The sequence below is a fragment of the Schistocerca americana genome, chromosome 5, assembly GCF_021461395.2.
Source record: "Schistocerca americana isolate TAMUIC-IGC-003095 chromosome 5, iqSchAmer2.1, whole genome shotgun sequence".
NCBI classification, from domain to species: Eukaryota; Metazoa; Arthropoda; class Insecta; order Orthoptera; family Acrididae; genus Schistocerca; species Schistocerca americana.
In genome coordinates, this window is record NC_060123.1 from 97,364,033 (window position 1) to 97,381,736 (window position 17,704).

A 17,704-nucleotide genomic window follows, 5' to 3' on the forward strand; every position below is an offset into this window, starting at 1 on the left:
AGTTGGAAAAAATCATTTTCCAATGACAGTGCCTTACATGGTGACCTATTTTTTAGGGCTTATGCGAGTTTAGTTGTCAGAATAGAGGGCTGTAGTTAAAATTGTCAACTCAATGAGGACTCCAGAGAAGAATAATACTAACAGCACACCAGTTCTTCCATATCTGAACGTTGAGGTAGGGAGAGGCAGGAATAGGCAGCAATGAACCATCGGAGCATCAGATAGGAGCAGAGACACTGCAGAATAAGGAAAAACTGTCATAGCAATAAATAAAAAATTTATTTATTGAAAAAATTATTAATGATTTTCACAGTCTTTGGAAAATGAGACAGCATTTTATTCTATTTTTAGAACTTCTTGTTGGTATATCTTAGAAATATTCTGCGAATCTCGAAGCTGCGTTGAGTTCCTCCAGAGATTGTACACAATTTTTTGAATTCTGTTTAAATAAGTAACATAATAACAAATATGGACATTGTCTTACAGTGTCACAATAATACTCAAGGATTCATAAAATTGTACATCTGCTGAATTAAGTATGTGTGTACCACTTCTCTTCACATAGTTAACTTTTGCCAATCCTGGGAAGCTCCGGAGACATCTTTTAAGAGCATAGTTGTTGGGCACACTGACTCTGCATTACTGAAGAGCTGCCTTATCAGTATTAGGAAGCAGTAGGACAACAGCAGCACTTACTGAAAATTATCATAAGATTAAAAGAATAGTTATTGACATGACTTTTCAAAGAACATCATCAATTGACAAATTATTGACGATTATGTAAATGCATCAAATTTTACAATGCTCCAATCCTGTCACAATAATACTGAAGTTACGGATTCATAGGTGAGTAAGAATCCTACAATACAATTTCTAGTTACATGGAAATAGTTGTACTTACCCAAAATAATACCTCCAAGGACTGCAAAAGGTGCTACACAACTGGCAGACAGTAAATAGGGAAATGCCATGTTGCCTGAGAATGTGCCTAGTTGTCCAAACATTATATTTAGGCTCATAGCCATGTTTCTGAAATGTCATAATATTAAAACATGTAGCACTACAAAACAAATAAAACTAATAACTTTGAGGCCACATCTGTGTGTGAAACATAAAACATTTGTGAAAAACAGTATCAAAATTTAAACTGTGTGGTACCTGAATGATTAAGTATTTAAGATTTTTACCTTTTTCTGATATAGTGTAAAATCAAGTTGCATTATTATTGCATTTGCAACTGTAAAAAGGTCTGCAACACATTTCTTAAAATGAAACAATGTAGTAGTTGTTGTTGTGGTCTTCAGTCCTGAGACTGGTTTGATGCAGCTCTCCATGCTACTCTATCCTGTGCAAGCTTCTTCATCTCCCAGCACCTACTGCAACCTACATCCTTCTGAATCTGTTTAGTGTATTGATCTCTTGGTCTCCCTCTACGATTTTTACCCTCCACGCTGCCTTCCAATGCTAAATTTGTGATCCCTTGATGCCTCAAAACATGTCCTACCAACCGATCCCTTCTTCTAGTCAAGTTGTGCCACAAACTTCTCTTCTCCCCAATCCTATTCAATACCTCCTCATTAGTTACGTGATCTACCCACCTTATCTTCAGCATCCTTCTGTAGCACCACATTTTGAAAGCTTCTATTCTCTTCTTGCCCAAACTGGTTATCGTCCATGTTTCACTTCCATACAAATACTTTCAGAAACGACTTCCTGACACTTAAATCTATACTCGATGTTAACAAATTTCTCTTCTTCAGAAACGATTTCCTTGCCATTGCCAGTCTACATTTTATATCCTCTCTACTTCGACCATCATCAGTTATTTTACTCCCTAAATAGCAAAACTCCTTTACTACTTTAAGTGTCTCATTTCCTAATCTAATCCCCTCAGCACCACCCAATTTAATCTGACTACATTCCATTATCCTCGTTTTGCTTTTGTTGATGTTCATCTTATATCCTCCTTTCAAGACACTGTCCATTCTGTTCAACTGCTCTTCCAAGTCCTTTGCTGTCTCTGACAGAATTACAATGTCATCGGCGAACCTCAAAGTTCTTACTTCTTCTCCATGAATTTTAATACCTACTCCGAATTTTTCTTTTGTTTCCTTTACTGCTTGCTCAATATACAGATTGAATAACATCGGGGAGAGGCTACAACCCTGTCTCACTCCTTTCCCAACCACTGCTTCCCTTTCATGCCCCTCGACTCTTATAACTGCCATCTGGTTTCTGTACAAATTGTAAATAGCCTTTCGCTCCCTGTATTTTACCCCTGACACCTTCAGAATTTGAAAGAGAGTATTCCAGTTAACGTTGTCAAAAGCTTTCTCTAAGTCTACAAATGCTAGAAACGTAGGTTTGCCTTTTCTTAATCTTTCTTCTAAGATAAGTCGTAAGGTTAGTATTGCCTCACGTGTTCCAACATTTCTACGGAATCCAAACTGATCTTCCCCGAGGTCCGCTTCTACCAGTTTTTCCATTTGTCTGTAAAGAATTCGCGTTAGTACTTTGCAGCTGTGACTTATTAAACTGATAGTTCGGTAACTTCCACATCTGTCAACAACTGCTTTCTTTGGGATTGGAATTATTATATTCTTCTTGAAGTCTGTGGGTATTTTGCCTGTCTCATACATCTTGCTCACCAGATGGTAGAGTTTTGTCATGACTGGCTCTCCCAAGGCCGTCAGTAGTTCTAATGGAATGTTGTCTACTCCCGGGGCCTTGTTTCGACTCAGGTCTTTCAGTGCTCTGCCAAACTCTTCACGCAGTATCTTATCTTCCATTTCTTCTTCATCTACATCCTCTTCTATTTCCATAATATTGTCCTCAAGTACATCGCCCTTGTATAAACCCTCTATACACTCCTTCCACCTTTCTGCTTTCCCTTCTTTGCCTAGAACTGGGTTTCCATCTGAGCTCTTGATATTCATACAAGTCGTTCTCTTATCTCCAAAGGTCTCTCTAATTTTCTTGTAGGCAGTATCTATCTTACCCCTAGTGAGATAGGCCTCTACATCCTTACATTTTTCCTCTAGCCATCCCTGCTTAGCCATTTTGCACTTCCTGTCGATCTCATTTTTGAGACGTTCGTATTCCTTTTTGCCAGCTTCATTTACTGCATTTTTATATTTTCTCCTTTCGTCAATTAAATTCAATATTTCTTCAGTTACCCAAGGATTTCTATTAGCCCTCGTCTTTTTACCTACTTGATCCTCTGCTGCCTTCACTACTTCATCCCTCAAAGCTAGCCATTCTTCTTCTACTGTATTTCTTTCCCCCATTCCTGTCAATTGTTCCCTTATGCTGTCCCTGAAACTCTCTACAACCTCTGGTTCTTTCAGTTTATCCAGGTCCCATCTCCTTAAATTCCCGCCTTTTTGCAGTTTCTTCAGTTTCAATCTGCAGTTCATAACCAATAGATTGTGGTCAGAATCCACATCTGCCCCTGGAAATGTCTTACAATTTAAAACCTGGTTCCTAAATCTCTGTCTTACCATTATGTAATCTATCTGATACCTTTTAGTATCTCCAGGATTCTTCCAGGTATACAACCTTCTTTCATGATTCTTGAACCAAGTGTTAGCTATGATTAAGTTATGCTCTGTACAAAATTCTACAAGGCGGCTTCCTCTTTCATTTCTTCCCCCCAATCCATATTCACCTACTATGTTTCCTTCTCTCCCTTTTCCTACTGACGAATTACAGTCACCCATGACTATTAAATTTTTGTCTCCCTTCACTACCTGAATAATTTCTTTTATCTCGTCATACATTTCATCAATTTCTTCATCATCTGCAGAGCTAATTGGCATATAAACCTGTACTACTGTAGTAGGCATGGGCTTTGTGTCTATCTTGGCCACAATAATGCGTTCACTATGCTGTTTGTAGTAGCTACCCCGCACTCCTATTTTTTTATTCATTATTAAACCTACTCCTGCATTACCCCTATTTGATTTTGTATTTATAACCCTGTAATCACCTGACCAAAAGTCTTGTTCCTCCTGCCACCGAACTTCACTAATTCCCACTATATCGAACTTTAACCTATCCATTTCCCTTTTTAAATTTTCTAACCTACCTGCCCGATTAAGAGATCTGACATTCCACACTCCGATCCGTAGAATGCCAATTTTCTTTCTCCTGATAACGACGTCCTCTTGAGTAGTCCCCGCCCGGAGATCCGAATGGGGAACTATTTTACCTCCGGAATATTTTACCCAAGAGGACGCCATCATCATTTAATCATACAGTAAAGCTGCATGTCCTCGGGAAAAATTACGGCTGTAGTTTCCCCTTGCTTTCAGCCGTTCGCAGTACCAGCACAGCAAGGCTGTTTTGGTTAATGTTACAAGGCCAGATCAGTCAATTATCCAGACTGTTGCCCCTGCAACTACTGAAAAGGCTGCTGCCCCTCTTCAGGAACCACATGTTTGTCTGGCCTCTCAGCAGATACCCATCCGTTGTGGTTGCACCTACGGTACGGCCATCTGTATCGCTGAGGCATGCAAGCCTCCCCACCAACGGCAAGGTCCATGGTTCATGGGGGGAGGAACAATGTAGTGACCAGTGATAATTGCAAGACTTAATTCCACTGACAATACATGACAGCCTCTCGGTTGAAGACAGAAAAAAAGAAACAGTGTTGACACAAAAAAAAAGGTTAACACATAGTTAATTTACAGCCCCTTGATTGGGAAAATGCATCAGATGGCAAAAAGACAGAGTAACAAATCGGAATTGATTGGTTGAATAATACTGGCTAATGTATCATGTATGCACAGTCAGTGGAGCTTGTATTTGTGTAGCATCATACTCAGTCAGTTAGTTAGTGAGACATAAGCATAAAAACTAGGAAATTATTCATTTACTGAACACTTCATCTGTTAAGTGCTCTGTGTCTCATTCTGCCTGACTATGTATCAGGTGGTGAAAATCTTCTGGCCAGGAGGAAGGAGGTTCAGCAGAATGTGAAATGGACAAAGGCTTGCATACAACATCATTTACTCCCGCACTTTATTAAGTATCATGTTGTATGTTGCAGTTTTTATAATAATTCTTTATGAACAACATTGTTTACCAATTTAGATAATTGATTTCCTTGTTTCATTGCAACTCATTATTTATGTTCACTGCAAAGGAAACTATTTCCTGCAATGGGGCTACAATGCCACCTGCATTGTTTATTATTTCTCTGTGGCACTAGTTGTGGGGCAGAGCTTTTGATAACCATTTCAAACCAAAATTTACTCCTTTCTAAGCTGTTTAATATCCTTGTTAAAACATATGATATAAGCAGTCCTCTGTTCCAACCCACGCAATCGTTCCCACTATAAAATACACTCCACTTACCCACCCAAAGGCATTACACTATATCCTAAAATATAAAACACAAATCAACATGTGAAACCATGCATGCTTTTAATGCATGGTGTTCCATGTAGGAAAGGCTCCATCAAACTGGCTGAGCACATCAATGGCCACAGACGAACTGACTGTCTCAGGGCAACCAATGCCTTGTTGTATCATGAGATGGGCACACACTGTCTGCTATACCACGTGAGCTACCTGGATACTTGGATCCTTGCATCGGGTACACATTTGCCTGAACTCCGAAGATAAGGAACTGCTCTCCAACGTATCTTCACACCCTGCCTCCCTCCTGGACTTAACATCTGTTAACCCGCACTCCCTCTTTCGTTGTCATTATATATTTTATTTAATTACTCAATTATTTGCTTTTTAGTTCCATTCTCTCGTAACCCATGCACCACTAACCCACCTTTGTCACTCTTCTTTGTTTCTTCCGTGTCTCATTTTTGGTTTTTAATTACACTTTTCATTTCTCTTACTTTAGTCATCTTTTTTCTCAGTTTGTTTTTCTGTTTCTCTAGATTGACGATGATACACTGCTTACCAATGTACTATCTTTTACTTCCTGTTCTCTTTGATGCCTCTCTCTTTATCATTCCTTCCCCTTGTTCTCATAACAGATGTGTACTCCTCAGCCTGGGGTGAAGTGAAAGATAAACTATACATAGGTCTCTCTCATCCTAGAGTGATGTGTAAAGATAAACTACATTAGTGTTGCAACTATAGTTATCAGGTTTACTCGGTTCATTCATGACAGTCCTGCCTTGATAGCATTTAACCACAAGCAGTGGAGGTGGTGGTCATAGCAAGAGATGACAGGAAATGCATAGCTCTGAAACGCTTGGAGAAATTTCAATCAAACTTTGAACTATCTTGGAAATTTAGTATTGGAGGGCAGCGTGGAGGGTAAAAATCCTAGAGGCAGACCAAGAGATGAATACACGAAGCAGATTCAGAAGGATGTAGGCTGCAGTAGGTACTGGGAGATGAAGAAGCTTGCACAGGATAGAGTTGCATGAAGAGCTGCATCAAACCAGTCTCAGGACTGAAGACCACAACAACAACAACAACAACAACAACAACAGATTGCCAATCACCACATAGAGGCGGCATAAAGTTGCAGACAGTTACAATGAAAAAGACTGCTAAAATATTAGCTTTCTTCAGGGTATATATGCAGACAAGAAAAAAGAATTTCCGGATTTTCACTTGATCTCCTGGTTAAAAACAAACTTTTTCCTCACATGGAAATACACTTCTTCTAAGGTGAAAATACACTTTTTCCATGATAAGCAACAGTGTAGTTTCCCTCAGAGCAGTAAAAACATCAATTCTTTGAATGGTAAAAGTTTTATACACCAGTGCAGAACTTTCCGGCACTTTAGAAAATGAAACATGGCAGGAGGAGGGGGGGGGGGGGGGGGGGGGGATGCATTTTAGATAGATCTTTGATGTGCAGCAACATGTATGCTGCATATTTTCATATTAAGATACGCTGCATATTTTTGTTTTCTGGGCTTGAAATTATTCCAAGTGGTTGGTAGTTTTAAATGAGAGTCAAATGCTCTGTGATTTAAGAAATTTATTGCACATTTTCACATGTAACATAATTCATCTTGCATAAAAGGAAATTTCCTTTGAAAATAACGCTTTTCAAAGAACCATTCGCAATATTTTCCTGTGACCTCTTCAACATGGGTTCCTTTCAGCAGGTGCCAGAGTTCGTCAGAAAACAGGTGTTACTGCGCGTGGGTAGCTACGATGATAGCACTAAGAGTTCTTACATGACACCATAAAAGTAATAGGACATCAGAGGATACTCCAAGATCATAGGAATTTTCCAAACCATACTAAAACGTTTAATGCAACTTAAAGGACACATTTGTACATCCAGATTTACAATGAAACAGGCTCCAACCTGATATTAGGCTTTTCAGTGCGCTTTTTGGGGTGCAAATTTTCTTGGAGTAACAACACTGTATTGTCTCATGTTTTGTTATTTATTATGGCACAATGCCATACATGCCAGAAGATGAAAACGTGCCCTTGAAATTCAGTGAACAGTTGAAACTAGCCAATAGTGTGGAATGGAACATTTCATTTCTTATAAGCTGACTGCATCTGCGGAAAAGATTAATAAAAGCCACATTTATTTAGCAAACTGACAAAAATAACTTTGTTGTTGCGCAAGGTGATTAATGCTTGACTGCCAAAAACTTGGAAATAAAATAAAATCAGAAAACTTAAACTAATATTTTAGCCTTCCATAATTATGTGAATGTATTTTAATTTACTTTATCACTCCAGGCTACGGAAGTCCATTTTGTTTCCATTTGATGTGTGAACTGTAAATGAAGGGAGAGCAGTAAAATCGCTAAACCTAAACACAGGTCACCATCCCCTCCCCATTACAACTCAGACTGTTCTGCGCATGCGCGAATCTGTCAGCTTAGATGCACCAGAAAAATTTTTCTGGCTAGCATGACTGCTTCTTGCTACTGTTGCAGCCACACTTCAAGTAGCCAGAAACGGAAGGTACTGCTCATATGCAACCGAATTGTGCATGTGCAGGAGTCCACTGGCAACTGCTGAAAACGAACTTAATGTACGCGCTTATGACGTCACATTCAACGGAACTAGTTTGCTGTTATGAAAAATTCTACTGTCTTCATCCTAAAGCCTTTGACACATTTTGCTTTAGGCAAGTGCTTGTGTGTGCACTGTGTGTTGTTGTAAATGATGCATTTCCTTTGCAACTTAAATTTTATTTTGGTTTTATTCTGCCGTTTACATTTTATTGCTGGCAGTATTATTCAGCAGTAGCGGGATACAGTAGAATTCTTTGTTAGCCTAGCAGTTGTTATAAGTCAAAATTACAAAAGTTTAACTCAAGACTAAAGCAATGAAAAATTCCTGGAATTCTAAAAAATTCCCAATTTTTTCTCTGTTTTCCCCCAGATAAAAAAATTCCCAGGTTTTTAAAAGGCATAGGGAAATGTGACTGGCTGATCATTTACAGAAGAAATTTGGTGAGCCAGTCAATGTGGTAATATATCAAGAATGTCGCCCTAAAATTTTTGGAAACAACTTGAACAAATTGCATAACCTTAAAACTCTCGCCACATTCATATGAACATCACTTAAAATAGTGGGCACATCTGTTGCAAAATCTGCTGCTGCCCACAGGATGCAAAATAAAACACAATCCAGTAAAATGAAACACACAGAGATCTGCACATCTCAAGCACCACACAGAGCTTCTTATTTGTCACTTCCAGCCACGACCGCAGCTTGTGGTCTAGTGGCTAGCATCGCTGCCTCTGGATCACGGGGTCCCGGGTTCGATTCCTGGTTGGGTTGGGGATTTTCTCTACCTGGGGACTGGGTGTTTGTGTTGTCCTCATCATTTCATCATTGTCATCATTCATGACAATTGCTAGATTGGACTGAAGTAAACATTGGACTGTGTAAAAAGTTAGACTTTGTATGGGTGCTGATGACTGCGCAGTTGAGCACCTCACAAACCAAACATGATCCTCATCCTCACTTCCAGCCCCTATTCTTCCCACTGACACAACTCTGTGCCTCAACAAGGAGACAACGGCATGCAGGAGGGATGCCACACTGAACCAACTGAGGAACCTGACATCTCCTTGGCTGCTACATCAGCCCTTTCACTCCCTGTAATACCCATGTGCCCTGGCATCCAGCAGAAGGACACCTCCTTCCTTAGCCTTTGTAGCTAAAGGATTGCATTCTGGATATCCTGGACCACTTTATCATGTGGATACTAGCATTGCAGAGACTGAAGAGCATTCAGGGAGTCGAAGCAGATGAAGAATTTAGCAGGCACAACACATTTCATCTGCTCCAGCGCCCTCAACACTGCCGATAGTTCAGTATCATATATAGTGAACTACAGTGAAAATCGAATTTTGAGGGCACGATCTGTGAAAACAACAGAGCAACCAATGGAGTCCCCCATTTAGACCTGTCTGTGAATACAACTACATAGACGGGGAACTCATTTAAAATGTTAGAAAATAGGGTATTAAAAACAGAAGTTGGAATGCAATCTTTCCTGTGCTGCATTAAATCTAAAATTATTCTGGGTCTCTGCAGTAACTAGGGTGGCAGTCGGTTAAAACCTTCGATTTGAGCCCATAAGTGCTCCACATCAAAGGGCTCCAACACACACTTCACACGGATCCCAAATGGCCTCATTGCCTGCAGACAATAGGTAAAGAGGCATTCCACACTGAGACAAGCAACGGTATAGTATGCTGTGGAATTGGGCATACCGGTGGTGAATAACTGATGGACCTGATCCACCATGAGTAACTGCCACCAGATGGTAGATGGCAGTTTCTCAGCCTCAGCACAGAGACTGGGTATGGGGCTGGTCCTGCAAGCTCTCATTGTTGTTGTTGTTGTGGTCTTCAGTCCTGAGACTGGTTTGATGCAGCTCTCCATGCTACTCTATCCTGTGCAAGCTTCTTCATCTCCCAGTACCTACTGCAACCTACATCCTTCTGAATCTGCTTAGTGTATTGATCTCTTGGTCTCCCTCTACGATTTTTACCCTCCACGCTGCCCTCCAATGCTAAATTTGTGATCCCTTGATGCCTCAAAACATGTCCTACCAACCGATCCCTTCTTCTAGTCAAGTTGTGCCACAAACTTCTCTTCTCCCCAATCCTATTCAATACCTCCTCATTAGTTACGTGATCTACCCACCTTATCTTCAGCATTCTTCTGTAGCACCACATTTCGAAAGCTTCTATTCTCTTCTTGTCCAAACTGGTTATCGCCCATGTTTCACTTCCATACATGGCTACACTCCACACAAATATTTTCAGAAACGACTTCCTGACACTTAAATCTATACTCGATGTTAACAAATTTCTCTTCTTCAGAAACGATTTCCTTGCCATTGCCAGTCTACATTTTATATCCTCTCTACTTCGACCATCATCAGTTATTTTACTCCCTAAATAGCAAAACTCCTTTACTACTTTAAGTGTCTCATTTCCTAATCTAATCCCCTCAGCATCCCCCGATTTAATTTGACTACATTCCATGGCCAGCCAGATCCCTTCATGGTACATAGCATCAATGATCTTCAGGTATGAAGGCCTCATTGACCTGTACACTGTGAACCCATAGTCCAGCTGTGTTCGCACAAAAGCCTGGTAAAATGGGAGCAGGTGCATCCTGTCTGCTCCCCAAGACCTGTGGTTAAGACACTTCAAAATGTTCAGTGCCTTCTGGGACCTTGCCTTCAGGTCCTTCAGGTGTGATAACCATGACAGTTTGGAGTAAGAAATGAGGCCCAAAAATGACACAGTCTTCAAAAGGGAGAATGGTGTTCCATATACGCAATACAGGTAAATTAAAAATATGACAAGAGCGATTAAAATGAACACACACACAATTCTCTACAGAAAATCTGAAACCGGTCTTTTCAGCCCACTCCTCCAGCCTCTTTACTGTGAGTTGCAACTGATGAGTTGCTGTTGCAGTAATGGAGGAGCTACAGAAAAATGCAAAGCATCCAACAATAAGGAGCACTGTGCACGATTCCTGACTGTTTATGGCTATGGCAAAGAGAGTAATACTTAAAACACTGCCCTGTGGAACACCATTCTCCTGCTCGGAAACTTTTTGACAGTGCATCACCAACTTGGTATTGAAGAAAGTGCTTTGATAAGAAGGACCCAATGAAAATGGGGGAAATGGCCACGGGAGCCTGATTGGTGGAGCTGCCCTGGAATATAGTGTCACCAAGCAGTAGTGTATGCCTTACTGACATTAAAAGATATACCAACACAATACTGTTTACATATGAAAGCCTGCTGAAAGCCCCCTCTAGCAGGGTCAGGTTGTCAACAGTGGATCAAAATCTCCTGAATCCACACTGGGAGCAACTTAGGGGCTCCCTGGTCTCTAACATCCAGACCAGATGACAGTTAACAATTCTCTCCAACGTCTTTCCTACACAGCTCATTAAGGTGACACTCCAGTAACTACTGGGACACATTCAGTCTTTTTCCAGCTTGGTAAGAGTTATCGAAATCGCCTCCTCCATGAGCTTGGAAAACTGCCTTCCTCTCATATCAAATTTGAAATATCTTAGGAGAACATCCTTTGACACTGGTTTCAAGTTCCACAACATATTGTATCAGAGTTGGTCATGACTGGATGCATTATCACGAGCCACAGACAGTGCAAAATCCAGCTGCCATATGGAGAATGGGCAGTTGTAGATACCAACTGTTAGACCTGAAGTCCAACTCATCCCTTTCCACAGTGGCACGGTAACAATGGAGCCAGGGTCCTGGCTGGCAGCGGCAGTAGTCAGTGCAAAATGCTCTCCCATTGCCTGCCCAATGTTTCCATGTGTTGTTTGGAGACACACCTGATTAAATAACACTTCTACAGGTAACCAACTTCCTTTACTGGAAATCCTCCTGATGGCTTCCTCTATTCTAGGAGGACAAGTGGAACGGCTGAGAGAGTCCAGGAACACTTACCATGACCTTTTATTGCTCTCCTCAATGATGTGTCAAAGCTTTGCCCTTCCTAATCGATGGCTGTGATGTTTTCCACCATTGGGCAGCTCTTAAACTGCTGCACGCCTGACTGAATGACAGAACGGCACTCATCAGTCCACAAAGGAACAGGTGACCTCCTAGTAGTATGATGAGAGGACTTTGGGATGGGGACATCAGCGGCATGGTGGATTACTCATTGATGAGGTCCATCCCCTCCTGGATGCTGTTGTGGCACTCAAACACAGTCGGTTGGTCAAACACCTTACAGTTGGCTCTTTTGATCATCCATAATGGTTGTGTCCTTTCAGGTAGATCTCCATCCAGTAAGTGATTACAGAGAGGGAAGTGGTCACTGGAATGAAGGTTGTCAGTGACTTCCCACTTAACAGAGACTGCGAGGCCCGGAGAGCAAAGAGGGAGAACAATGGCTGAGGATAGCTCAGTAGCAGCACAAAAATGAGTGGGAGAGCTTGGATCGAGGATGCACAGCTTGAGAGTCATCACAAAGCACTCCAAATCTCGATCCCAAGGGCAAGCAGAGCTTGAACCTTACAATGTATGTTGGGAACTGAAGTCTCCCAGTAGAAGACCCATTAGAGCCACAGAGTCATTCGCATCATTTGGAGGTAAATATAGTGAACAAACTGTGATCCTCCGACATACATGAAATGCAACCGCTTGGAGTTCAATAGCTAGGGGTAGAGCAGAGGAGCAGTGCACATTATTGACAAACAATGCGACCCACCCTTTGCCCTTTCCAGTCGGGTCATCCTTGCAATAGAGTGTATAGCCTCGTTGCTTTAAAACGCATTTCCTGCAAACACAAGCACAGGGGCTGTGCCAGTGCTTGGAGTTTCAGTTCCTCCACATGTATTCTGAGTCTATTAATGTAGGATAGGAGCCATCTGTCACAGGGGTAGCACTTTCATCCTGACTTTCTGCCAGGGAGGGGAGCCCGGAATGGGTGGAGGCTCAGTCTTGGGGAGTGAAGATTGCATCTGTCTGACATTAAAGTCTGTCACGTCTAAAGAATGGAGAAAGTCATCAGAGAAGATGACATCGACCCCGTCGGACTGTTTACTTCCTGTCACCATCAGTTGTGGATGATTTGTCTTTGATCTTTTGCCTTGGGTAGGCTTTGGAGCCACAACTGAGGCTGTGGTAGTGGCAGAAATGGACAGCATACAAGACTGAATCTTTGGAGGGGCAGGGAGCTCTGCAACGTTGGCAACTGTGGTCTTTTCTGAAGTTCAGGTGGGAGGTACAGATGTCAAAATAACTGCAGCAGCACAAGTGTGTTGACAAACTCAGGTACTAACACTGACACAAACAACTTCCATTTGTGTAGCAGCATCAGCTTTCTGCAACAGCTGTTTAAGAACCAAAGCAAAAGAGATAGGTAACACTGGCCGAGATGTCCACATCACGGGCATTGCTGTTGCTGCCAACTAGCTACACAGTTCACCTACCACTGTGCCACTCCACATTTGCCACCAGCCAGCCCCCCACTGCCGTCTCCGTGAGGGTCGTAGCCTCAATGCCTGGGGTGCATACTTTCGCCTCCATGCAGCCAGCCGCCCCGCCTCCCATGTCGCTGCTATGTGAGTACTCAGCCACTGCCCAGCCCCCCTCCCATTGCCACTGCTTCTGTGCATATCATGTTGGTATGTACTGAGGCACTTGCAGTGATTTGTTCAGAGAAGAATGTAGAAATCAGTAAATTATAGTACACAGCTAAATTTTGCATCTTACACAGTTATTACCGGCTGTGTCTTGACCTGGGATGATTTGAACTTTAAAATTTTGTGAGTCTAATTACTATGAATTTCTTATATTTATTTTAACCTCTTTTGTCCTCAAAGTTGTGATGAGAAGTTTCTTAAGGTGAATCTTTGAGAGTTTTCAATTAATCTCCAGGGCTTTGCAGCTTGCACAATGTGTTTGGCAACCAAAGAGTCTTCCAGCCTTTCATGACATTTTCTTCCATTTCCTTTTTGCATCATGATCCAAAGAAAATTCTTTCATTTTTCCTATAAGCATCATTTCTGTGCCCTCTAATGAAAGTACATTTCTACTCCTTGCTACAAAGATGTGAGTGCTTTCAAGGGCTCTGTAACCCCTTATGCCTCCAAATTATGTCTGCAAGGTTTCCAAAATCGTTTTTATCTTGGTGGGAAATTTTTTTTATTGCAAGACCAGGCACAGATGTGAAATCAGCTCCTAGGCCTTGTAATAAAAGTGACAAACCATTGGGTCTGATGATCCTGGTATTGTCTATCAGTTTACTATAGGTACTAGGCAAGCGCATACATAGTTGTAATTACATGATTAGCACTTGTGTTGCCGAAACCAACAGGATGCTGTGTGGCATGTCAGATTCTGGAACAAAAGGAATGAACTTTTTCTACCTTCTCTTTCTCATCTCTTTACATTCTCTTTTCTGACCTTTTATTCTTTTTCAGTCCATGACTTCTGTTTTTTGTAAGTGTTAGTTGCTTAACTGGTTAACTCAATGCAAGAATCTGAGATGTATTAAGTTATGTATGGTAATAAAGAGTTATAATGAATGATGAATGAGAACTGATCTGTTGTACACTGTAAGTTGTTAATTGAGGATATGACGACTTCCAGTTGTTATCCCCCAGAGGGCAGTGAAGTTTTGTTGATATAATGTGGTGTAAGACACTGTTTTACTGAGGCTATTTGTGAGCAGGCAAGAAGTCCTGTCATTCATGTGGCTGAAGGTAATTATGTGCAGGCAAAAGTTCATGTGTCAGTTGTTTTAAGTGATGTTACTTCTGTTGTACAGGTAATGTTTTGTTTTGGAAGCTGAGGAGTATACAATGAATGCTAATTAAGTTGCTAATTGTATGAGACAAGATGATTCAGTGATGTTAAATGGTCTATTTTTTTGCTGCTGCCCCAGAGGTCGCCTCAGAACAGTTAACCACGATTCATTTTACCATGTAGCGAGTTTCCAGTTGAGACAGTGTTTTTGGACTCATTTAAATTGCAAGCTATGTTACCAGTGAACACTTAAGCAGAGACTGCATGGTGCAAACAGCCATGCTCCACACGCAGCCATTTTTCTCCCTTTTCTTCGCCTTCTCTGCAGTAATTCAGTCTAGTTTTCACATTTTTATATGATTTATAAGTCATTTATTGCAAAGGTTTTGAGTGACAATGTAGTGAGAGTATTATATGGAGTATAAATATAAGTGGTTGTAAGTAACAGTTAATATTTTGTGTGATAAGGATGACTCAGGTGCATGCCTATTTGTATTATACGGAAAGTTCAGGTAGTTTGAAGATTTTGAGGTATTTAAAGTACCCTCTCGCAACTACTGTATAGGTCTTCGTCATGTGATGAATTAAGCTATTTGCATTATTCAGCTTTGTTGTAGAATTTTGGCGTTGTACTGTATTTCACTTGAAGATCTCTTTTACTGACAAAATTTTTATGTTGTCTATCGAAAGAATGCATTAAGTTTACCTTACTAAAGTTTTTAACAATGCTAAATTTTACAAGCCTATGCCTTTGAATGTTTTGTTTCGTTGTCAAACCTAGAATGTGGAGGCCCTCTTTGTGGTGTCTATTCTGTTTGTCTTATTATTCGATAGATTGTTACGCTTTGAAGCTTCATCTGACTTTTGCATCTAATGTTCCACAGCTTTTCAGATGAGCTAAGTCCACTTTCAGGTCTTTCAAGGTGCCACTCACAGTGGTAAAAAATAATATATCTTTTTTAGTTCTTATGTCTGCCGAACTGACTGTTTCCCTTCAACTCTCTTTACAAAACTTTCCTGACCTGTCTTCAATGAAATTAACATTTACTTTTTTCTAACCTATGTGTTTATACAGTCTATTAAGTCCTGCAGTATTTTATCACATGCTCCGACCTTTACAAACCAGAATTTTTGTCACCTTGAGGTGACTCTGTTGTAGTTTTTATGCAGACAACAAATCCCTAAAATGACTGGTCAGCCTTTTCTGAATTTTGTGTTTGCTGAAATTCAACACAGAGATGCACTATTTCACCCTATTTCAGTTTTAAATTTAAAACAAGTACTGTACCAATGGTCTGAACTAACTGCTGTTAACCCTTTTTTTGTCATACACAAGTTAAGATCCTTTCATGTGCAAATTTGGTGTTGCTCTGTACTTGGTGTTTAAACTGCTGTCAGACAGCATTGTCTTAATCTGTTTTTGCACGTACTTAGTGTTATACTGCCAGAACACACCAACAGCTGTGCTTAAAAAAATGTTTTCTTTAAGATCACTTTAGTAAGCATAAGTGCACTGCACCGAGTGCTGAAAGTGTCACCTCACCCTCACTCCTCTCGCCCTTCCCCCACCTTTGCACCTATCTCACTCTCTCCCCCCACACAAAACGTGCATTATGCCACAAATACCCCCCCCCCCCCCTCCATCACCCTACTAGATGGTTCAAATGGCTCTAAGCACTATGGGACTTAACATCTGAGGTCATCAGTCCTCTAGACTTAGAACTACTTGAACCTAACTAACCTAAGGACATCACACACATCCATGCCCGAGGCAAGATTTGAACCTGCGACCGTAGCAGCAGTGCAGTTCCGGACTGAAGCTCCAAGAACTGCTCGGTCACAGCGGCTGTCACCCTACTAGAGAAAAGCACCACTAAAGTTTGGCTACATCACACACGCATTTCTCTCCTTCCCCTCCGTGCAACCTATGTGCTCTTCTCCCATCAGCCGCAAGTTTGTTTACAAACAGTGCATGCACTTGTCACCCAGAAACACATTGTAGCTATGAATCTTTTCATATTTAATGAACTGATTATAAACTCATTGTATTCTTTCCTTTCTTTTATGCGAAGTTTTATGAATAGGACAAGGATATTTTTAGGTGTTTTGTCACTGTGAATACACATTTTAATTATCTTTCCTGGAGTTTTGCCTGTGTTTCTCTGTGCCTATAACTTTGTTTTACAAGCTTATTTTATAACATGTGACAGTCCCCTGATAATCTGAAAACGCTAAACTCTAAGATCAGTAGACAAGATAGTTTTTCTTTAACTTTGCCACTTCAGAGGAAAAAATAAGTCTGTAACTGATTCTCATTTTCAATTTACAATCAAACAAATGCTGTTCTGGTCTTGTACTTCGGCTTTTCTAGCTGTAATTTTAGTTATAGAGAACAGTTTTTACTGTAACAGGTTTGTAAGACAATGTGTTTGAGTGATGCTATTGAGAAAAACATTAAATCTGTGGGGTTTGTTTTCATATTTTAGCTTCTTAGGTAATGGGAATTAGTAATTTTTCATGTGCTTCCTGCAGAAGGGATTGGGGGTGGTACCACAATTACGATGAGATAATGAGCAATATCTTGACGTAAGGTAATGTACATTAACGATTTGGCATAGATCTGTTCCATCAAGTACTTTTGCTTTACGTTGCTTTTATAATTGTGAGGTAATGAGGTGGATACTGATGATTTTATTTTATAGTTCTGGGAATTACATAATCACTTAAAAGAAGATGTGTCTTCTATAATTAATGAGTATAAGTTGAAACGATGACTAGGAAGCCCTTACACTAGGTGCATTTACTCTACAAATATTTAAGGCCATATCAGATCCTCATTTTGCAACTAGACAATATTATGTTCTATGTTGAGCACTAAAACGAGAAATATCAATTACAGCTTCCCAGTTCTGTTTGAAAGTACTGAGTAATTTTGAACTAGGTTTAATATTTCTCTCTCTTTTTCTTACTGTGTCGTCCTAAAT

General features: G+C 40.6%; 1 protein-coding gene across 1 annotated transcript in view; it reads right to left on the reverse strand.

Annotated features, from left to right (window-relative positions):
• Window positions 1-260: 260 nt before the first annotated feature.
• LOC124616145 (synaptic vesicle glycoprotein 2C-like) overlaps window positions 261-17,704 on the reverse strand; it is a 408,872-nt gene continuing 391,428 nt past the window's right edge. Inside the window, exons 11-12 of the mRNA XM_047144418.1 lie at window positions 902-1,029; window positions 261-695 (exon numbers count right to left, since the gene is read on the reverse strand). Of these exons, the coding sequence (XP_047000374.1) occupies window positions 640-695; window positions 902-1,029 (184 nt within the window). The 3' untranslated portion in view covers window positions 261-639. The remainder of the gene's footprint in view (window positions 696-901; window positions 1,030-17,704) is intronic.